This window comes from Acinonyx jubatus, chromosome D3 (assembly GCF_027475565.1).
Source record: "Acinonyx jubatus isolate Ajub_Pintada_27869175 chromosome D3, VMU_Ajub_asm_v1.0, whole genome shotgun sequence".
NCBI classification, from domain to species: domain Eukaryota; kingdom Metazoa; phylum Chordata; class Mammalia; order Carnivora; family Felidae; genus Acinonyx; species Acinonyx jubatus.
In genome coordinates, this window is record NC_069392.1 from 27,217,318 (window position 1) to 27,238,351 (window position 21,034).

Genomic DNA, 21,034 nt, shown 5'->3' on the forward strand with positions numbered 1-21,034 from the left:
ATGGAAGTTTGAGAGACCCAAAATAGCCAAAATAATCTTAATGAAAGAGCAAAGTTGGAGAGCTCACATTTCTTGCTTTCAAAACTTACTACAAAGCTTTTGTATTCAAGACCCTGTGATATTTGGCATAAGAATGGGCATTATAGATCAATGGAATAAGATTGAGAGTTAATAAATAAACCCATATGTTTATGATGGTTTTTGGTGAGAGTGCCAAGATCATTTTTTTCAAAAAAATGGTACTGGGACAATTGGATATATACTCCTACCATGTACAAAAACTAACACAAAACAGATCAAAGACCTAAATTTAAGAGCTAAACTGGAATAGGCTTGGAAAACATAGGAGTGAGTTTTTGCAGTCTTGCATTAGGCAAATCCTATTAGACATGACACCAAAAGCAAAGGCAACAAAAGGGGGAAAATTAGATTTCATCTAGATTAGGAACCTGTTTTATAAAGTAAACCATCAGGAGGGGCACCTGGGTGCCTCAGTCGGTTAAACATCTGACTTTGACTCAGGGCAAGATCTCACAGTTCTTGAGTTTGAGCCCTATGTTGGGCTCTATGCTGACAGCTCAAATCCCGGAGCCTGCTTTGGATTCTATGTCTCCCTCTCTGCCCCTTCCCACCTCTCAAAAATAAATAAACATTAAATAAATAAATAAATAAATAATAAAATTTTATTAAAAAAATTTTTTTTTACATTTATTTATTTTTGAGAAACAGAGTGAAACAAAGCATTAGTGGGGGAGGGGCAGAGAGAGAAGGAGACACAGAATCCGAAGCAGGCTCCAGGCTCTGAGCAAGCGGTCAGCACAGAACCTGATGCGGGGCTCGAACCCGCAAACTGTGAGATCATGACCTGAGCTGAAGTCGGACGCTCAACCACCTGAGCCACCTAGGCACCCCAGTAAATAATATAATTTTTAAAAAGTAAACCACTAAGAAAGGGAAAAGACAACCCACAAAATGAGAGAAAATATTTGTAAATCATGTGTCTATAGACACTTTTATCTATAATATATGAAAAGCTCTTACAACTCAACAATAAAAGATAAATAGCCCAGTTTAACATAGGGCAAAGGATTTGAATAGACATTTCTCTAAAGAAGTTGTACATATGGCCAATAAGTACATGAAAAGATGCTTGGAATCCTGAGTCAGTAGGGAAATGCAAGTCAAAACCACAATGAGATAACCATTTGTGCACACTAGGATGGCTGTAATCAAAAAGTCAGATGGTAAGTGTTGGTGAGGATTCCACTTGTAGGTGTATACCTAAGTAAAATTAAAATGTGTACACCCAAAAAGTAGCATACAAATATTTAAAGTGGCATAATAGTCCAAAAGTGGAAATAATTTGAATGTCCATATGATGACGAATAAATAAAATGTGATAGATTCAGGGGGACCTGGGTGACTTGGTTGGTCAAACCTCTGGCCCTTGATTTTGGCTCAGGTCATGTCCCTGTTTGTGAGATTGAGCCCCAAGTCAGGCTTCACACTGACAGCCTGGGGCCTACTTAGGATTCTCTCTCCCCCTCCCCTGCTCTCTCTTTCTCTCTCAAAAAAAGTTTTTAAAAAATGTGGTAGATCCATACAATGGAATAAAAAGGAATAGAGTGCTGATACATGCTACAGTGTGGATGAATCTTGGGAAATTGTTATGTAAATGAAAGAAGCCAGTCATAAAAGGCCACATACTGTGTGGTTCTATTTATGTGAAGTGTCTAGAATAGACAAATATATAGCAACAGGAAGTGGATTAGTGGTTGCCTAGGGCTGGTGGGATTGGGGAGGAATAGACTAATGTGTACAAGATTTCTTCTTGTGGTTACAGAAATGTTCTAAAATTGATTGGTGGTAACAGTTGTGTAACCCTGTGATTTTAACACCAAAAACTATTGAATTGTATGCCTTAAGTTATGGGTGAATCATATGGTATGTGAATTATATCTCAATAAAGCTGTTTAAAAAGTGCATTTAGATGTAGAGCAATGATCATTTCTTGTACTTCAGTTTAATAGACATTCCTGTGAGAAGCCCTTAAGTTGTACCTAGCAAGGGAGAGGGGGGAATGTCTGTTTCTGCAATCTCAGACCTGATAGGTGAGAAGTCTGATAAACAATAGATGATTGTAATAATATCTGCTGTAACTGAGATACTGAAAAGAATAGTATACAGATACAAAAGAGAGAGTTGGGTTCTGTCTGGGGCTTTGAGAGGTATCTGGAAGAAGGTGGCATCCATGCTGGCCTTCCAAAGATGAGCAGGCTTTCAGTAAGGGAGTGGCTATCTTCGGTATAGGGTATCGTAGAAAGTCATTGGATGCTAGCTGGTGATATTGGTTGGAAGTAGATCATGGAGAACCTTCTGGAACTGTCTGAAAAAGGGCAGTGAGTTCTGTTACTAGGTGGTCAGATAGCTTATTTGCTATCATTGAGTGTTTAAAACAGGGTGCCCAACATTCTGTGAGATGTGGTAGAGGGTAGCTTCCTACATTAGATACAGTTGGGTTAGACTCTGTCATCTCTTGGGATCCTACAGTTAGATTAATATACTTCTTACATGGGGTGTAACCAGATCCTTTCCATGTACCTATGTATGTAACTAAAAGCCAGGTGGGCACAAAAGGAATGAAGCTGCTTGTAGGAATGGCCACACTTCGTTGGCTCTTAGTGATTTTCTTGAAAAATAGTATTTTTATGTCTCTTCCTACTTTTCTTTTTTTCTTTCTATTTCTTACCATCACAACTCTGTTATGACAGATTATTTTTGTTTTGGGAGAAACATTCTCTAGTATTTTCAGTATATAATATTTCTGGGGGAAAAAGTTAAGACAAAAACAAACAGAATCAGACTACTTTGTTGTCTCTTCATTGTTTGTGGGCTTGTCTTTACCTAGGGCCATTTTATTCTCTGCTCACCAAAATTTACACCCACATTAATATATCTGTGTTGTTGGCCATCTGCACAACCCAAGTATTGTTTTCAAAACCCAGTGTAACACAGAGACTCAGAAATACAATAAGATAATTAAGATATTTACAGCAGTACAGTTCACCCACATTTTGAAATGTTCATATGGGGTTTGATTCATTCACATAGGTATAAATATTCAGGAGAGAATCTCATTTGTAAAGATGAGTACGATATATCCTCCGTTTTGTCCTGTTGAACATGTCCAAAGGGCAGGGTAGGGCATAGTGGCAGTTCAGGTGCATACATGAGGGTTGAAAGAGCACAAGTGGGGAAGAGGGTCTTTTCTGCTTGAGCTCTGAAATCACTGTATATCCATCACATCCTCAGTACCTTCCAGTAATCATGTTGCCTATACCACAAGCTCCTGTGCTTAGAAAGTTTGTAACCTGTGATCTTTTTTTTTTTTTAATTTTTTTAATGTTTTATTTATTTTTGAAACAGAGAGAGACAGAACGTGAGCAGGGGAGGGGCAGAGAGAGAGGGAGACACAGAATCCGAAGCAGGCTCCAGGCTCCGAGCTGCCAGCACAGAGCCGGACGCAGGGTTCAAACCCACGGACTGTGAGATCATGACCTAAGCCAAAGCCGGATGCTTAACCGACTGAGCCACCCAGGCGCCCCTGTAACCTGTGATCTTACTCATCTCTTGTTATTTAGGGTTTTCTGAAATATCAAGTGGATAGTTATATATGTCATTTCTTCCTTTTTCCATTGGCTTCTCTGTTACTAAAGTATTTTCTACTCTTGAGCCCTCAGGATATCAGCTATTATCAATGTCTTAGACCTTTAACTTTTGACTCCTACCAGTCAAGGGCAACAGCAGTTAAGACTTCTTTTTCTGCTTCCATAAACATACTTCGCACTTGTTATCTAAAACCTTGAGACAAGAAGATGTTGACCTCTTAGAACCCTTCTGGAAGCCTCTCTTATAGACTCCCTCTTTATTTCTTAGGGCCACAGAAACACAAGGGTCATAGATCCTGTTTGGAGATTCTGCTAACATATTTCTAATGGAATTTCCAGGGGAATGAGGTCTCTAGCAGTCTCTGTCCTTGATGTTTGCTAGACTGAGCCCACAGAAATCCTAGTTAAGAGTCCCAGGATCACAGTGTTTGTGGTTCTGGGTATGCTTTGGAAAGAGGACTCTGGAACATGTGAAATGAAATCTATCCTTGGGGCTTCCTTTGCTTAATGAAAATCTCTGTTTAAACAGCCCAAAAAGTAGCCAGGTAATAGGAGTGCTATAGGTCATTTTGTTTCTTGTACCATATCCTACTGGTCTATATCTTCCTTTGTATGGAATTACAAAAAAATTTTTTAATAGCCTTGGTAATTTTTTGGTTAATGCCGTGTAAATTTGGCTAGTCTTCAGTGTTGTGGCATTAACTTTTTTTTTTTTTAATCATATGAGCATTTCATAGATGACCGTGAATGTAGTTGTGGCATCTTTTAGAGCTCTAAACCCCACATCTCTCTCTTTATTTTTTAAATTGTAACCAGTAATTTTTTGAGAGCCTGCTGGTTCTATGCCCTGTACTAGGTGTGGGGGATGCAAATAATACAACAAAATTACCCTTAACACCAACTCACTAATCTGAAAATTTGTAACTAAAGTAAAGGGATTAAACATTTTTCCTGTCTTTCCACTGGGATTTGTGCATCAGGGTATACAGTTCCAGTTGAGAATGCCAGATAATAAATGCAGAAGAAATAATAAAATCAGGAAAGTCCCCATTTTGCAACTTCCAATGAAATAATTGGTTTGTGCAATATAACCCATGGCTTATATGCTCACCTTGCTCAGACTCTGAACACCCTGGGCAGACTGCTGCTGCCTCCCCGCATGAACACCCTCTTCACCTCACACATAGACCATGTCCTGATCCGGGGCTCCCTTTTAACTCTACTTGGGTGCTACCTACCCCACTGGGCTGCTAAGGTTCTCCCAACACCACAGAGACCCTTAATGTCACATGACCCCCCACCAAAAAAAAAAAAAAAGTTTAGGACTGGATTTCCTCGAGGAAGATGAGGAAGAACAACTGCACCTTTAGTTTTAATTCTAAGAAAATAAATGTATTGCATATTGCAGCATTCAGCATGATAGGCTTATTGTGTCTTTCCTAGTAAAGGAATGCTTGTAATTCCAGTTTTTAATTATCCCTCTTTTAGGGGTGGGGAGAGAATATGAATGGGGAGGGGAAAAGGGAGAGAGAGAATCTTAAGCAGGCTTGATGCCCAGCATGGAGCCCAACACAGGGCTGTATCTCAGAGCCATACATGACCTGAGCCAAAATCAAGAATCAGTCACTTAATTGAGCCACCCAGGCAACCCTTCCCTTCCTTAATATTGCCACTTTGGTGTAATTTTACTAACATTAATTATTTAACATAAGATTTAACCCTGTTAACTGAACCTTGATTTTTTTTATTAAAAATTTTTAATGTTTGTTTATTTTTGAGAGAGAGGGCAGGGGAGGGGCAGAGAGATGGAGACAGAGAATCGGAAGCAGGCTTTGTGCTGACAGCGGAGAACCCGATGCAGGGCTCAAACCCATGAACAGTAAGAGCATTGTGACCTGAGCTGAAGTTGGATGCTTAGCCAACAGAGTCACCTGGGCACCCCTTGATTTTTATTTTTTAAGAGATTATCAGTAATTCAGATATTGTAAAAAAAAAAAAGTACTTCCTTAGAGTATCTGTCAATCCATCCCAGTTGTGCTTCCTATAAACATTTAAGGCATTTATTGACCAAATGTCAAGAGTCCTCCATTAACAATTAAGTCAACAAGTAAGTAAGTTAAGTGTTGCCTTTCTCTAGGGACTTAATTCTGTTTTAGCTGGGGAGATGGGCATATGCAAAGCTAACTGTCATAGACTTTATGATGTATTTTATTTAAAAAAAAATTTTTTTTTAACGTTTATTTATTTTTGAGACAGAGAGAGACAGAGCATGAACGGGGGAGGGTCAGAGAGAGGGAGACACAGAATCTGAAACAGGCTCCAGGCTCCGAGCTGTCAGCACAGAGCCTGACGCGGGGCTTGAACTCACAGACCGCGAGATCATGACCTGAGCCGAAGTTGGCCGCTTAACCGACTGGCCACCCAGGAGCCCCTATGATGTATTTTAATATACCTCTAACAGTATTAGAGGAGTTCAGAAGAGTGAGCAGTCAGCTCTTGGGCAGGTTTGGTTTGATTTTTGGGAAACTTCTCAGAAGAGCTAACTTTCAAGCTGAGGGTTTAGGGTAAAGGAATGGCATGGATAGGGCACTCAGGAGAAGTCATTGTATAGTAAGGTCATAGAAGCAGGTGTAGTCTGGAGTCTATAGGAGCAGATGTGGGCAGGAGAATATTGTGGGAGAGATGAGATCAGGAAGGTAGTTTTGGTGGCAGCATATGAATGGTCTTAAAAGTCACACTTAAAGAATTTGGGTTTCGTTCAATAGACAGAAGGGATTGGTTCAAGATTTTTGAGCCAGAAAGGTGACTTATATTTTAGAAACAACATTTAGGCAGGAATTTAGAGGATGAATTAGCTTACAGGTGGGTAAAGTCTAGTTTCCCTAATTCCCAGACAAATTAAACTGAATCTCAACTAAGGCCATGGCAGTCAAGATGTAGAAGCAGCCAATTCGAGAGCCACTTTATGAGGTTTCAGGTTCAGTTGCCCATTTCACATTTGCCCAGCTAGATTCTTCACAGTGTTGCTCTGGCTTTCCCCAGGTCTTTCCATGGTTAGCATCTCTTTGGTGTCCCAGTATCGCTTCAACAGGGCCTCCTCAAAGACTGCCTATCCCATCACAAGCACTGTGTCCACTACCACTCTGTTAACTGTTTTTGCTTTGTAACAAATAACCTAGAGAAAGTGGTCTAAAACAATAATCATGTGTTAGCTTCTAGTTTCTGTGGGTCAGGAATTTAGCCAAGGGGTAGCAGTGATGGCTGCTCTCTGCTTTCATATATGGACCTCAGCTAGAAGACACAAAGGTAAGGGCTGGAATCCTCTTGCATACCTGGCAATTGATACTGGCTGTCACCTGGATCACCCACATGTAGCCCACATGTCCTAGGTTTCTTCCTGAGGTGGCCAGAGGGTTCCAAATTCCCCAGTAGAAAGAGCGCCAGATGGAAACCATGTTGCATTTTATGATGTAGCCTCAGAAGTCACATAGTATCACTTTCACTATATTCTCTTGGTTCAGGCTGTTGCAAAGGTTTGCCCAGATTCAAGAGGAGGGAAGATGGACCCTACCCTCTTGATACAAGTTCAAAGACCTTATAAGAAGAGCATGGAGGATGGGTTTTAGTGGTATGGTCCTCTTTAGAAAATAAATCTGCCTTATCTATGAATATTTTATATTCTGGCTTTCTGAATCTATTTGGGACTTATTTTTTGATTCAACTAGCCAGTGAAAAGCCATGTATCAAGTCTGAACCCATCTAATGTGTGTGACACCAGGCATAGGAGGTGGTGAAGGATCTGTGGCCATGGTCTGGAGCCTATGCTGGTTTTGTTCTGCTGACAAGATGCATATACTCTGCACAATTCAAAATGTGGCTTTTAGGTGTCCCATCTATACAGCAGAAAGCAGACTGGTGAGCTTTGGTTGAATTTAAATCAGATGAAGTGTTAGCCTTGAAAAAGAAACTATGGGTCATGGATAGGTTCAAAAATTCAAGCCACAGAATTGAAATGGATTGGTGGTGGGATAACGTGGCGAGTGGTGGCTCTAAATGGCTTAGAGGACTCGCCTCTGGATGTAAGAAGAAATCAGTCATTAGTTGCTTCTCTGAGTTGGAAATCATGCCACAAATAGGACTGTGTTGCTAGTGAGAACCTCCTGTGCATGGTTACTGGGAAGCCCTCCTGCAGTTCATGTCACTGGAATTGATAGAAAATGCTGGAAAGAAACAAACCGGTTGCCAGGTACATTGAAAGCCTAAGACCAGCTAAGCCAAAGTTACAGTTTCCTGTGATCCCACATACAAGCTTATGGCCATACCTCATCCAGATTCTCTGACAGGCCCATAACTATTAGGAGGGTAATGGCATTGATTGACAAGCAAGCCATCTTTGAAAGGTAAGGTTGGTACTTACGGTGAAAGTCACCTAAACTGAAGTTAATGAGTGTACAATGGCCAGAGTTGGCTGTCAGCTATGGAGTAGGACCCAGGATTTCCTCACTATGCAACTCTGAGAGTACACCTAGAAAATGGTCTATGGAAGAGCCAATAGAGAAGCAATTACGATAGTTGTTCCTTTTGAAGATACGTGTTGATGGAGATTATGCAGCACAGATACTTAACTCTTATCAGAGATACCATGTGGTGATACCAGTGTCCAAAGCTAGAGGAAGGCATATGTGAAGTAGATGGAAGCTTTCTGAACCTTTCCTAATTATTGAAACACTAAACTATGGGATATTTGAGCAGAGATTGTTGTCCATCCATTTAAGTCCTATGAGTATCTCAAGCATGTCCTTTCCTCCTCATTTCCATTTTTATGGCCTGAGCTCAGGCCCTTATAATTTCTTAGCCAAATTAAAGCAGTAAGCCTCCAAAGCAATCTGTTTGCCAGGCTGCTTTATACTGTACTCTGGCCTGTCTTTATTAATATGTCTCTTTCTTAGGTTAGTTCCCCAGATGTCAAGGAATTAAAATATCCTGCAGTTATATGGGTCTAAGTATAGTTGGCCCTTGAACAACACAGGGATTAGGGGCACCGATTTGCCCCCCCCCCCCCACACAGTCAAAAATCTGCATATAACTATTGACTCCTCCAAAATTTAATAGCCTTCTGTTGACCAGAAGGAAGCTTTAACTGATAACATCAACAGTCAATTAAACATATACTTTGTGTTATATGTATTATATACTGTATTCCTGTAATAATACCTAACTTAATTTTTTTGATATTTCTAGGCTGTGTGGTTTCATCTGTGAGTTTTTTCAAATTGCTGCAAATCTGCAAAAAAATTTCCAATATATTTATTGAAAAAAATTCCATGTATGTGAACAGACTTGCACAGTTCAAACCCATGCTGTTCAAGGGTCAACTGTATTCTATAGTTATATAGTAGAATACTATACTATTTGTATAGTACTTTACAGTTATTTTATATGTTGGAGTTTGGAGTAGCACTAAAGTATTGGATGACCAGATGATGAAGGTACTTTTGTGAGTCAGGAGAAATTAGAAGCTGGATATTTACCTTAAAAAAGATTCATCTTTTGTATATGAGACATCTTTTAAGGCTTTGGGAGTGGATTTGAATACATGGAAGGGAAAGAAGTGGAAAAAATCTTTGGAAGGACCTGCATTTGTGGAACAGGTGGAAGAATAGCAGGAAGTGAAATCTAAGAAACAAGACAAATGTGAGTCAAGGTGATCTGACAGTGTGATGATCCTGGAAATGCCAGCAGGAGATGGCCAGAGAAAGGACCCTGGACAGTTTCTGGTAACTTCAGAACAGTTTTTGTCAAGTGACATAAGCAAGATTACTGTGGGATAAGCAGATAATGAAAGGTGAGGACAGATTCCTGTAACCTGTTCCTCATCTCCAACTTTGGATAGTCATCACTGCCTCTCAGGTTGTTGTAAAGATTAAATAAGAATGAATATATAGAATTCCCAACAAAGTATCTGCCACATAGGAGTGGCAGCAACTACTTACCATCATCATTATTGCTATTGTCTGATCTTTTGATATTAATTTCATTAGAATCTCTAAGGTGTCCCATTTTTTTCTCTCTTAGATCTGTGACTTTGGCTTGGCCCGCGTTGCAGATCCAGACCATGATCACACAGGGTTCCTGACGGAGTACGTAGCCACACGTTGGTACCGGGCTCCAGAAATTATGTTGAATTCCAAGGTAAGGATCAGGTTTGCATAGAAAGAAAACCAGGAAGCAAAAGAATTTTGGAAGCCTGTGTCTACTTAGGTTGAGGCTTGGCCTGTCTGGCCCAGAATGAAGGTGCTGTCTTAATCTCTAGGTCAGCATTGAACTTCTGGGCCCTGGATTTTGACCTCTCTACCTCAGCTGAAGTAGTGCTGATGTGTTATAGAGTTGGAAGGTGTGTTTGCCTGTCTGGTCACTGTTAACAATAAATGATCTTTGTCCTAGCCTTTGGTCAGCTCTCCTAAAGTCCTCCCTATGGCAGCTTTTATAGTTGCTCCTGCCACTGCTGAGTGCAGGCTAGGCTGGCTATGTTAGAGGTTCTCCTATAGTATGTAGTTTTCCGAAAGTGGACCAGTGCTGTCCTGTACAGGTCAGATTTGTCTAATGAAGAATGTCTCTTCAGCAAAATTATACCATAGTTTGAAGAAAGGTGTGGAAAGAATAGGAACTACTATGGATTCTTAAAAAAGTAAGAAAAAGTGAAGTATATCTTTGTTAGGTTTATAAACCAGGTGGCAAGCATTGAAGGCTGCTATGGAGATTGAGATTCAGTATTTTTAATATATCATTTGCAAATAATATATGAATGAAGTGTCAGATTTGAGAAAGTAAGTGGGCCCGACATACTTCTACATCCAATACTTCAAATTAGGAGATTTTGAACTTCATTCCTCCGTTGGTTTGCAAACTGCCCCAGTACAAGGTGGGCAAGGAGAAACTGAAGAGGCAGAGCACTCCAAATTGGTCGTGGCAGTTTTAAGAAGTAAAGGAGCTTATTACAAGTCTTGTCGTGGGCAGCTAGCTGCAAGGTGAATAGATCTCCGCACTCACCTACCAAAACTTAAAAGTTTATGTCCAGGCCTTAACTGGCTGTGTCACATATGCTGCCCAGATGGTCCGAACAATAGTTCTCTCCCAGCTACATCCTTGAAAATGGCGCCACTGTGGTAACAGTGGGCAGAGCATGTATCCCAAGGATAGGGGAGGGAGCAAGGAGCCTCCTGTTGTCCAGGTTCAGCTCAAGGGTCAGCTGTTAGTCACATTGTCTTGATGACCTCCTTCAGCACCGTCTACTGTTAATGTAATGTTAAGATACATGAAAAAAAGCAATAAAAGTAGACATTGGGCCTTGTGTCTCAGCTCTAGGAACCAGAAATCCACCCAGGAAGCTTAAAGAGAATTAATTAGCCCATGGGGTTTACTCTCTTCCATCGTTTATAAATAGAAGGGCTTGAGATGAACACTAAGTTGCTTTGTGAGGAAATGGAATTTGTTTAAAGCAGTTAGTTATTCTTGATATACATTTGTTTAGTTAAGTTATAAAAGTAAAATTGCATTAAAATAAATTCCATTATAAAGAAAGATTTGGTGTAACAGATGTTTCAGAGAAGAAAATGTCGTGTTGATTCTTATAATTCTGTATTACACATAATCCCAAATAGTAGGTTCTTTCTTTGGACTGGCCATGTGACAGCCATTCCAAACCAGAAGCATTTGCATGCACGTGTGCAGTGCCTGCTGGTTGTAAGGGAGAGCTGTCGGTGTGCTTTTTATCCTGGTGCCTTCATGGTCTTGCAGCCTCCATTCCAACTTGAGATGACTCTACTGTCTTCACCCTCCAGAGGGAAATAACCAAACAATGTGGCCTCTGTTCCACAAGGTGCCCAGCACTTCCTGCTTGTAGAGTTAACTATAATCAAAACTGAGTGTGAATTATTTTTTATTTATAACACCTCTAGACTGAGAATGTTACTTCTAGTGCTCTATTCATTTTTTTATTATTATTAATTTAGAACAATTTTCAAACCCTTACAAGAATTGAGAGTACAGTGAACACCCATATACCCCTTCCCTAGGTTCACCAGCTATTAACATCTTACTACTCCCTTGCTAGCTTTTGTCTCTGCCTGCCTCCCTCCCTCCCTCCCTTCTTCTCTGTTTCTTTTGTCAAACTTTTTGGCACTTCACAACATAAACTACTTTACTACTAGACCCTTTGGGGCATACTGATACTCATTAAAGGGGGAGAGTGTTCTTTCCCCACAGTCATAGTACCCTTAGCACACTGAGACAACCAGCATTAATTCAGTGATATCCCAGTTATCCCACCCAAAAGTTCTTTACAGCTGTTTTTGTCTTATTTTCACTCTGTGATCTAATCAAGTTTTGTGCGTTGTGCTCACTCTAGAACATTCCTCCCACCCTTTCTGTCTTCTTCATGACCTTCAATGCTTTGCAGAGTACAGACTGGTTCCTTAGGATTCAGTTTAGGTCACACTTTTCTGGCGGGAACCCTGCAGGTTCTTGGAACTCATGTGTACGGAGCTCATGTTTCCCAGCAGGCTTACCAGGGTGGTGTTTCCCTTGGTGACTCCTGGTCTCTATCACTTATATTGGGGGTGGCAAAATGGTAATTTTCCAAATGTATTGTTCCTTCTACACTAATTTGTTGCCATTTTTCTTTGAAGAGCTTTCTCTTTTTTTCTTTCTCTTCCTATGTCTCCCACCTTTGTTTTTAAAACATTATTATAGGGGCACCTGGGTGGGTGGCTCAGTCAAGCGTCTGACTCTTGATTTCAGCTCAGGTCATGATCTCGCAGTTTCGTGAGTTTGGAGCCTGCTTGAGATTCTCCCTCTTTCTCTCACAGTCACTCAGTCTCTCTCAAAATAAACTTTTTAAAAAGCCATTATTATGGATTCATGAAATATGTGCTGTCCATTATCACCTTTTTATTTTTATACTTCTATCGTCTCCATTTTGACAGGCTAGAGTGCTCTATGTGTGTGTGTGTAACATTTTATTTTCATAGTTTCCCACTTGCAAGAGAAGTATAAGGCAGTAGTTCTCAAACATTCAAGCCCCAAGACCCCTTCACTTTCTTAAAAAGTATCAAAGATCCTAAGCAAGATTTGTCTATGTGGGGTCTGTCCATCAGTATTTGCTATATAGAAATTAACACTAAGACTTTTAAAAAGTATTAATTTCTAAATAATAATAAACCTACTGCTTGTTAACATAAGTTTTATTTATAAAAAGTGTGTTTACTTTCCACCACAAAAACATTTTAGTTACAAGAGGGGCGTTCTTTTCATTTTTGCAAATTTCATGTGGCCTAACAGACCATTGCTGGAATCTCACCTGGTTCTGCACTCTATCTGTCCAGTAGGTTGATTTGGTTTAAGTCCAAGAAAAAGAGGCTTCACACAGATATGTAGTTGGGAAAGGGGGTATGTATGTTAGTCTTTTCAGCTTCTGTGGCTGTTCCTTTTTGATACTACACTGAAAGTCAACAAAATGAAAAGTTAATTGTGGAATCTGAAACCATGCCACTGAACTTTTTGTACTGTCTTACTAAAATCCATTGGTCTACCTTACACTCACTGATGCATCCTTTGGAATCAAGCATTTGGAAAATACTAGTTCACTGGGTTATCCAGATCTTCCAGATGTCCTATTTCGTGAATGGTATCCTCTCATGTCATGTAGCATCTGGAAAAATTTTTTGTACACTTGTGAGAGAATGAATGAAAAGGAAAACACCTTAGAAGTACAAAATAATGTCACTCTTCAGATCCTTAGAGGGAAGCCGCATGGGACCCAGGACCACTTGCGAGAACTGGATAAATTTCTGTAATACTTCAGATCCACCTCAGATTCAGACTCACCAGTTCTTTACCCTTTGTCCCATTTGTTTTCTCACTCTTTCTCTATACATGTGTGTGTTTTTTTCCCTCTGAGTCATTTGAGAGTAAGTTGTAGATGTTCACCTTTACCCCTAAGCATTTCAGTGTGTATTTCCTTAGAACAGCAATTCTCATGTTCCTGAGGACATTTGGCAGTGTTTGGAGACATTTTCGGTTGTCACAACTGGGAGAGGAATGCTACCTACTGTCCATCAACTAGTTAGAGGTGAGAGATGCTGTTAAACATCCTGCAGTGTGCAGGACAGCCCTCACAGCAAAGGCTTATCCAGCCTAATGTGTCAGTAGTGCCAAGGTTGAGAAACCCTGCCATAGAAGGATGTTCCCTAATATGACCATAGTATAATGATCAAAAGTGAGAAATTTTTTTTAATGGGAAATTTAACACTGGTCCAATATCTACTGCACTGTATATATTCAAATTTTGGATATTGTCTCAATAATCACCTTTATAGCTTTTCTCCCCCTTCTCTAGGCTCACACATTGCATTGTTTCTCTAGTCTCTTTTATTTTTTAATTTTTGTTGTTGTTGTTGTTGTTGTGTGTGGTGTTTGTTTGTTTTTTTAGAGAAAGAGAGAGAGCACATGCACAAGCAGAGGAGGGGGAGAGGGAGGGAGAGAGAGAATCTCACACAGGCTCCACACTTAGTGCAGAGCCTGACACAGGGCTCGATCCCATGACCCTGGATGCTCAACCAACTGAGCCACTCAAGTGCCCCTCTCTAGTTTCTTTTAATCTATAATAGTTCCTCAGCCTTTTTTGACCTTGGCCCTTTTGAAGGGTACAGGTTGGTTGACTGTTTTGTAGATGCACCCCAATTTTGTGTCATGTTTTCCGGGCACGAATACCTCAGAAAACAGTGTTTTGTTCTCAGTGTATTGTATCAGGAGGCATATCTGGTTTATGTCTGTATTGGTGAAGTTCATGTTGATCTTTTGGTTAAATGGTATCCTCTCATTCTCCACCATATAATGGTGATAATTGTGGCTAATTATGACAATTATTATTAGGTCAATAGGAATTTGTGGGGAATACTGTAAGTTGTGTAAGTTCTCTTCATCATACTTGTAACCACTAGTTTTTACCATCCATTGATGATTTTGTAGCTCTATCATTCTTCCTTTGTTTTAGTTCTTTCCATTTATTAATTCATGTTTATTTTATTCAGTGGCTATTCCATAGCTGCCATTCTGTATTTGATGTTTAAATTGTCCCAGATTTTCTAATGGGAGTCACTTTGACATGGTCCCACTAATGTTGAGCATTTCCTTGCTTTGTTTTTTGGCACTAGATGCTCCAGGCTTACCTCCTAGTACTTTCTCTGTCCCAGACTTGGAGTAGCCATTTCTCCAGGGAGCCCTGGTTCCTTTTAGTTGCTTATTTTTTATAAGTTTTTAAGTGTTCCTCTTCATTTAGTTTTGGCCCAAAGCAAAAGTTATTTTGGATTACAAGAATTTTGGGAATAATGACCTTGAAATTCAACCCCATTTTATCATAGCTGTAGATCTGACCATTGTTTGATTTTCGGAAAGTTTTTTTCTCTATTCATTTATCACTATACCAAGCTATCTTTTTTGCACTGTTGTATGATTTAGACATAATTATTCCAAATCTTTTTACAGAGTTCCTTTAAAAGAAAATTTATACCTGGGGCACCTGGGTGGCTCAGTTGGTTAAGGGTCCAACTCTTGGTTTTGGCTCAGGTCATGATTTCATGGTTTGTGACATCGAGCCCTACATCGAGCTCTGTGCTGGCAGTGCGGAGCCTGCTTGGGATTCTCTCTCTCTGCCCCTCCTCTGCTCGCTCTCACTCACTCTCTCTCTCTCTCAAAATGAATAAACTTAAAAAAAATTATACCTGAAAATTGAATAGAAATATAAAACAAGAAATACGGATTGGTAAAATATGATGGAGCCAGCACATACTCCACCCACCTACCCCCCAACAGAGATCAAGGGTTTTCAGCCTGACTTTTTTGAAAATGATTTTGTAGCAATCATTTGAAAATGTATAAAAATATTCTGGAGGTGTAGCAGTGACTCTTCTTTTGAGTTGGTTTCCAGGTTTTCAAAATGAATAAATGGGCCATAGATGTCCTAAAGCAAGGGATGTTACTGCTTTTTCCAGCTTTAACTTACAAGGATTGTTTCTCTCAAATCATTTGAAAAAAGGAATGAAATATACTTTGGAAATTCTCACCTAATAATAAGTTAATCAGCTTTGAAGAGAGTAATAAAATCAAGTAATCTTGGTTGTTAACAGCTTATAAGAAAGATTACTGTTTGTATCTGCATGCTCTCTTCTCTTATTTCTGAATTATAGAACCAAAGGAGAAGGTAAAATTCCCATGAGCCATGTACCTGTGCTGTTGGAGGATCTCACTTGTCATGTAACATTACATATCCTTCTTAGTCTTTTCTCTCTTCCCACTGCAGGGCTATACCAAGTCCATTGATATTTGGTCTGTAGGCTGCATTCTGGCAGAGATGCTGTCCAACAGGCCCATCTTCCCGGGGAAGCATTATCTCGACCAGCTGAACCACATTCTGGGTAAGATTACTGAACATTTTAGGGGCTAGATTTACTCTGTTCACCTGCCCTAGTTTACATCAGAGGCACATCAGGAAACGAAGAATAGTTTTGACAACTCTTTAATCCAAGATAGATAATGAGTTTTAAATCTTGCTTGACTTCAAATGCTAAGGATCCTTATAAAAACTTGTAAAATAGAATGGTAAGCATGGGGGGACGTGGTGAGGAAACAATTAGTAGGATCTATTCTGCCCCATAGCTAATAGTGTGTGATTAGCCTCTGTGGGTCTTGATAATTAACAGCTAATTATTTTATCTGTTAGGTATTCTTGGATCCCCATCACAGGAAGACCTGAATTGTATAATAAATTTAAAAGCTAGAAACTACTTGCTTTCTCTTCCACACAAAAATAAGGTGCCATGGAACAGGCTGTTCCCAAATGCTGATTCCAAAGGTAAATATTATTTCATTGATTATTTTTCTTAGACTTCACTTTTTGTTTATTTCTTTGTTTTATTGGTTAAATTGTTAGGTCACTAGCCTGAAAAGTTAGCCTGTGGCAATTGGATAATGCCTTATTTAGTGCTCACTCTGTTGCTTTTTTCCTTTTATTTTCAAGCAGTGACGGTAGGGTAAGGGAGTGTGGGAATGACCGTCTAGTTTTCCACCTTTTCATTTCTTTGCTTTTTTATTTTTTATTTATTTTTTTAATGCTTATTTATTTTTGAGAAAGAGAAAAAGCACAAGTGGGGGAGGGGCAGAGAGCGAAGGGACAGAGGATCCAAAGTAGATTCAGTGCTGACAGCAGAGAGCCCGATGTGAAGCTCCAAGTAACAAACTGCAAGATCATGACCTAAAGTGGAAGTCGGCTGCTTAACAGACTGAGCCACCCAGGTGCCCTTACTTTATTTATTATTTTTTAAATTTCTTAAAAAATTTTTTTGGGGCACCTGGGTGGCTCAGTCGGTTAAGCGTCTGACTTCAGCTCAGGTCACGATCTCACGGTCCATAAGTTTGAGCCCCGCGTTGGGCTCTGGGCTGATGGCTCAGAGCCTGGAGCCTGCTTCTGATTCTGTGTCTCCCTCTCTCTCTGCCCCTCCCCCGTTCATGCTCTGCCTCTCTCTGTCTCAAAAATAAATAAACATTTAAAAATTAAAAAAAAAAATTTTTTTTAATGTTTTTTTATTTCTTGAGAGAGAGAGTGTGAGTGGGGGAGGGGCAGAGAGAGAGGGAGACACAGAATCCAAAGCAGGCTCCAAGCTGTCAGCACAGAGCCCAACGTGGGGCTTGAACTCACTAACTGTGAGATTATGACCTGAGCTGAAGTGGGACACTTAACCGACTGAGCCACCCAGGCACCGCCCCCCTTACTTTATTTTTTTAAGTAGGCTCTATGCCCAATGTGGGACTCAAACTTACCACCCTGAGATCAAGAGTTGCATGCTCTTATGTTTACTTACTTATTTTGAGAGAGAGGGCACATGTGTGCGAGTGGGGGAGGGACAGAGAGCAAGAGAAAAAGAGCAAGAATCCCAAGCAAGCTCTGCACTGTCAACACAAAGCCTGACACGGGACTTGATCTCATGAACTGCAAGATCATGACCTGAGCTGAAATCAAGAATTCAATATTTAACCGACTGAGCCACCCAGGCCCCCCTGATTTTTAATTGTAGTTGACATGTAATAATAAATTAGTTTCAGGTATACAACATAGTGATTCCATAATTATATACATTATAAAATGCTCACCACAATAAATGCATTACAGTATTATTGACTATATTCCCTATACTGTGCTTTTCATTCCCGTGACTTATTTAGAACTGGAAGTTTGTACCTCTTAATCCTCTTCACCCATTTTGCATATCCCCCAACCCCCCTCTTTGTCTTTTTTTTTTTTTTTTTTTTTTTTTTTTTTTTTGAGAAAGAGTATGTGACCAGAGGGGCACAGAGAGAGAAGGGGACAAAGGATTCGAAGTGGGCTCTGTGCTGACAGCAGGTAGCCCCAGGCTCCAACTCATGAATCATGAGTTTATGACCTGAGCTGAAGTCAGATGCTTAACCTGACTGAGCCATCCAGGCACCCACTCTTTGCTACTTTTTAACTTAGATAAAGTTCACATTTTTAGAATTCAGAAAGTTGAGGAGCTTGCAAAACAGATTACATATTTTTCATCTTGTCATTTAATAATTTTTCAAATCAGGTTTTTTTGAAGAATAATTTACAGAGTAAAATTCACCCTTTTTAGTTGTGTGGGTCTTTGAATTTTAACAAATGTATGTAGTCACATTAAGTGCCACCACAGTCAAGATATGATGGAGTATTTTCATTGTCCCCAGAAGTTCCCTCATGCCCCTTTGTACTCATTTCTCTTCCCTAGTCCCTGGCAATCCCGATCTCATTTCTCTCCCTATAGTTTTGCCTTTTCTAGTGTGTCATAGAAATGTAGTCATCCGGTTATATAGCTTCTTATGTCTGGATTCTTCCACTCAGCGTAATGCATTCGAGAGTTATCAGCATTATTGCTTGTATCAATCTCTTCATCCAATGGTGTTGGAATAATTAGACATTTGTATGCCCCCCCCCCAATAGAAACCTAAAAATGGAGCATAGCCCTAAACATAAGGCCTAAAACTATAAAACTTTGAGAAGAAAACAGAACAGAACCTTCATGACCCTAGGTTAGGCAAAGATTTCTTAGATAAAACACCAAGAGCGCTCATCCATAAAAGAAAAAGGTGATAGATTTCATTTTGCCCTTTTGTATTTTAAGTTAACTTTGTTTAACAATTATGTTATCCTTTATTCCCATGTACTATGTATCTGTTAAATGTATTAGGTGGCTAATTTCTTTGCTTGTTTTTTAATAGGTAGATGTTTTTTAAAATTTTCATACTATTATAGAATTGTGGTAGGCAAGATAATGACCCCATTGCCAAAGATGTCCACATCCTAATCCCCAGGATCTATGAACTTGTTAGGTGACATGACAAAGGAATTAAGGTTGCAGATGGAATTAAGGTTGCTCATCACCTGATTTTAAGACTGGGGAGATAATTGTGGATTATCTTAGTGAGCCCACTATAATCACAAGGATCCTTGAAAGTGGAAGAAGGAATCAGAATAGGGAACCAGAGAGAGAGAACAGGTTGCCAGCACCTTGGTGCTTGTTCTTCCATAGCTTTATCTCCATACATATACATATTTTTACCTAAAATTTACTTTTTATAAATTATTATTAATATAAGCTAACATTTTTGGTAAAAATTCAAAAGTTTTGGGAATATTCATCTAAAAAGGTGAAATTCTTTTGTAATTATTCCCTAAAGGTCACGTTAATGTAATTGTGTCTGAGTATCTTTCCATGTCAGTGCATAGAACTGACTTGTCTTTAATGATTTTAAAACATCTCATCCAGTCTTCTCTTGCAAATTCAGCTTTTTCTGACTTTTGTTCTTTTGTGTGTGTATATCTTTGTGTGTTTAGTTTAATAACTGTCAACTTAGATGTTGAATCTGTTATTATATACTGACCTGAGTTAAGGTTCAGAAACATTTGGTGGTTTAAAATTGAATTCTTTTTGGATGTAGGAGGAACTGTCTTTTAAATTTTCTGATACAAAGGTAGTATGTTATCCTGGGAGACAGTTTAGTAATATAGGAAAAAAAGAAAGAATAGGTAAGAGAAGAAGAAATACTCTTACAGAATCCAAAAATAACTTTTATTTTGCTGCGCCAGTGTGTGCATAGCTTTTACTTATTTATTTGTAATCCTATAATTATATATGTAATTACGTATTATAATGTTATTGTAAGTATAAGATATTTTTAAAATTATACCTTCATAAACATTGCATATGTTACTGATGAGATTTGGTTTGTATACTAGAATGGGTTTGTATACTGGAATGTCCCAAGCATCTTACCTAAATCTTATATTCTAAGTTGCCAAAACTGCATAATTAAGACTTTATAATATCTAGACCTCCAGGCTTCCCTCCTATTTATTTCTTCACTCTTTTTTATTGTTAGTTGTGATTTATATCAAATTATGTGAGGTTTTTATTTAGCTTATTGTCCCTAGGTTAAAGCTGTGAACTTTGAGATTGGTTCATTTAGATAACAGTTAACGTTACTAAAATCCAGAAAGTTAATTTTGAAAGGTAAGCTTTGGATGAAAATAATGAAGCAGGGAAGGACTACAAATAGAATAAATAAAATGGAAAAATGGGAGTTGGTAGAGCTGGAGCAAGCAAAATAGTATCATGTGTTAGGAACATGCACTTTCCAGCCAGACCTCCTGGTTTCAGCCACTTATTGAATCTCAGACAAACTACTTAACCTCTCTGAGCCTCATCTCATTTTTCCCATTTATAAAATAGAGTTAGTAATAGTACATGCATCACAGGGTTGTATGCAAGTCCAGACCACTGGCATTTGTAGGTCTGGATTCTGAGATCTCAAGACTGAATTTTTTTCATTTATACATCTTGGAGATCTTTCCGTATCTATAGTTACGAAGGGTGGCTACATAGTATTTATTATTCCTTTGTAGGGATGACCCAGAGTGTCTTTAACCAGTCATGTATTGGACATTGAAGTTCACTTCACTTACCTGTTGCTGCATAACAACCACTCCACAGTTTGGGGCCTTGTAACGACCACCATGTATTTGTTCATAAGTCCATTGGACTGGATGCAGCTCCGTGGGTCTGCTTTTGTGGGTCCCACAAGTAGCATGGTCTAAGGTGACCTCACCACATCTTACAGTTGGTTCTCCTTTGTGCCATTGCCTATCATCCTACAGTAGACCAGACTGGGCTTCTTAGGATGACAGAAATATTCCAAAAGAGAAACAACAGAAAAGCTGCACAGTCACAAAATAGGAGACACTTCTGCCACAATCTATT

General features: G+C 39.3%; 1 protein-coding gene across 1 annotated transcript in view; it reads left to right on the forward strand.

Moving 5' to 3' along the window:
- The window catches only part of MAPK1 (mitogen-activated protein kinase 1), a 108,985-nt gene that overhangs the window by 67,806 nt on the left and 20,145 nt on the right, over window positions 1-21,034 (forward strand). Inside the window, exons 4-6 of the mRNA XM_027049667.2 lie at window positions 9,744-9,860; window positions 16,027-16,141; window positions 16,447-16,578. Coding sequence (XP_026905468.1) covers window positions 9,744-9,860; window positions 16,027-16,141; window positions 16,447-16,578 — 364 coding nt within the window. The remainder of the gene's footprint in view (window positions 1-9,743; window positions 9,861-16,026; window positions 16,142-16,446; window positions 16,579-21,034) is intronic.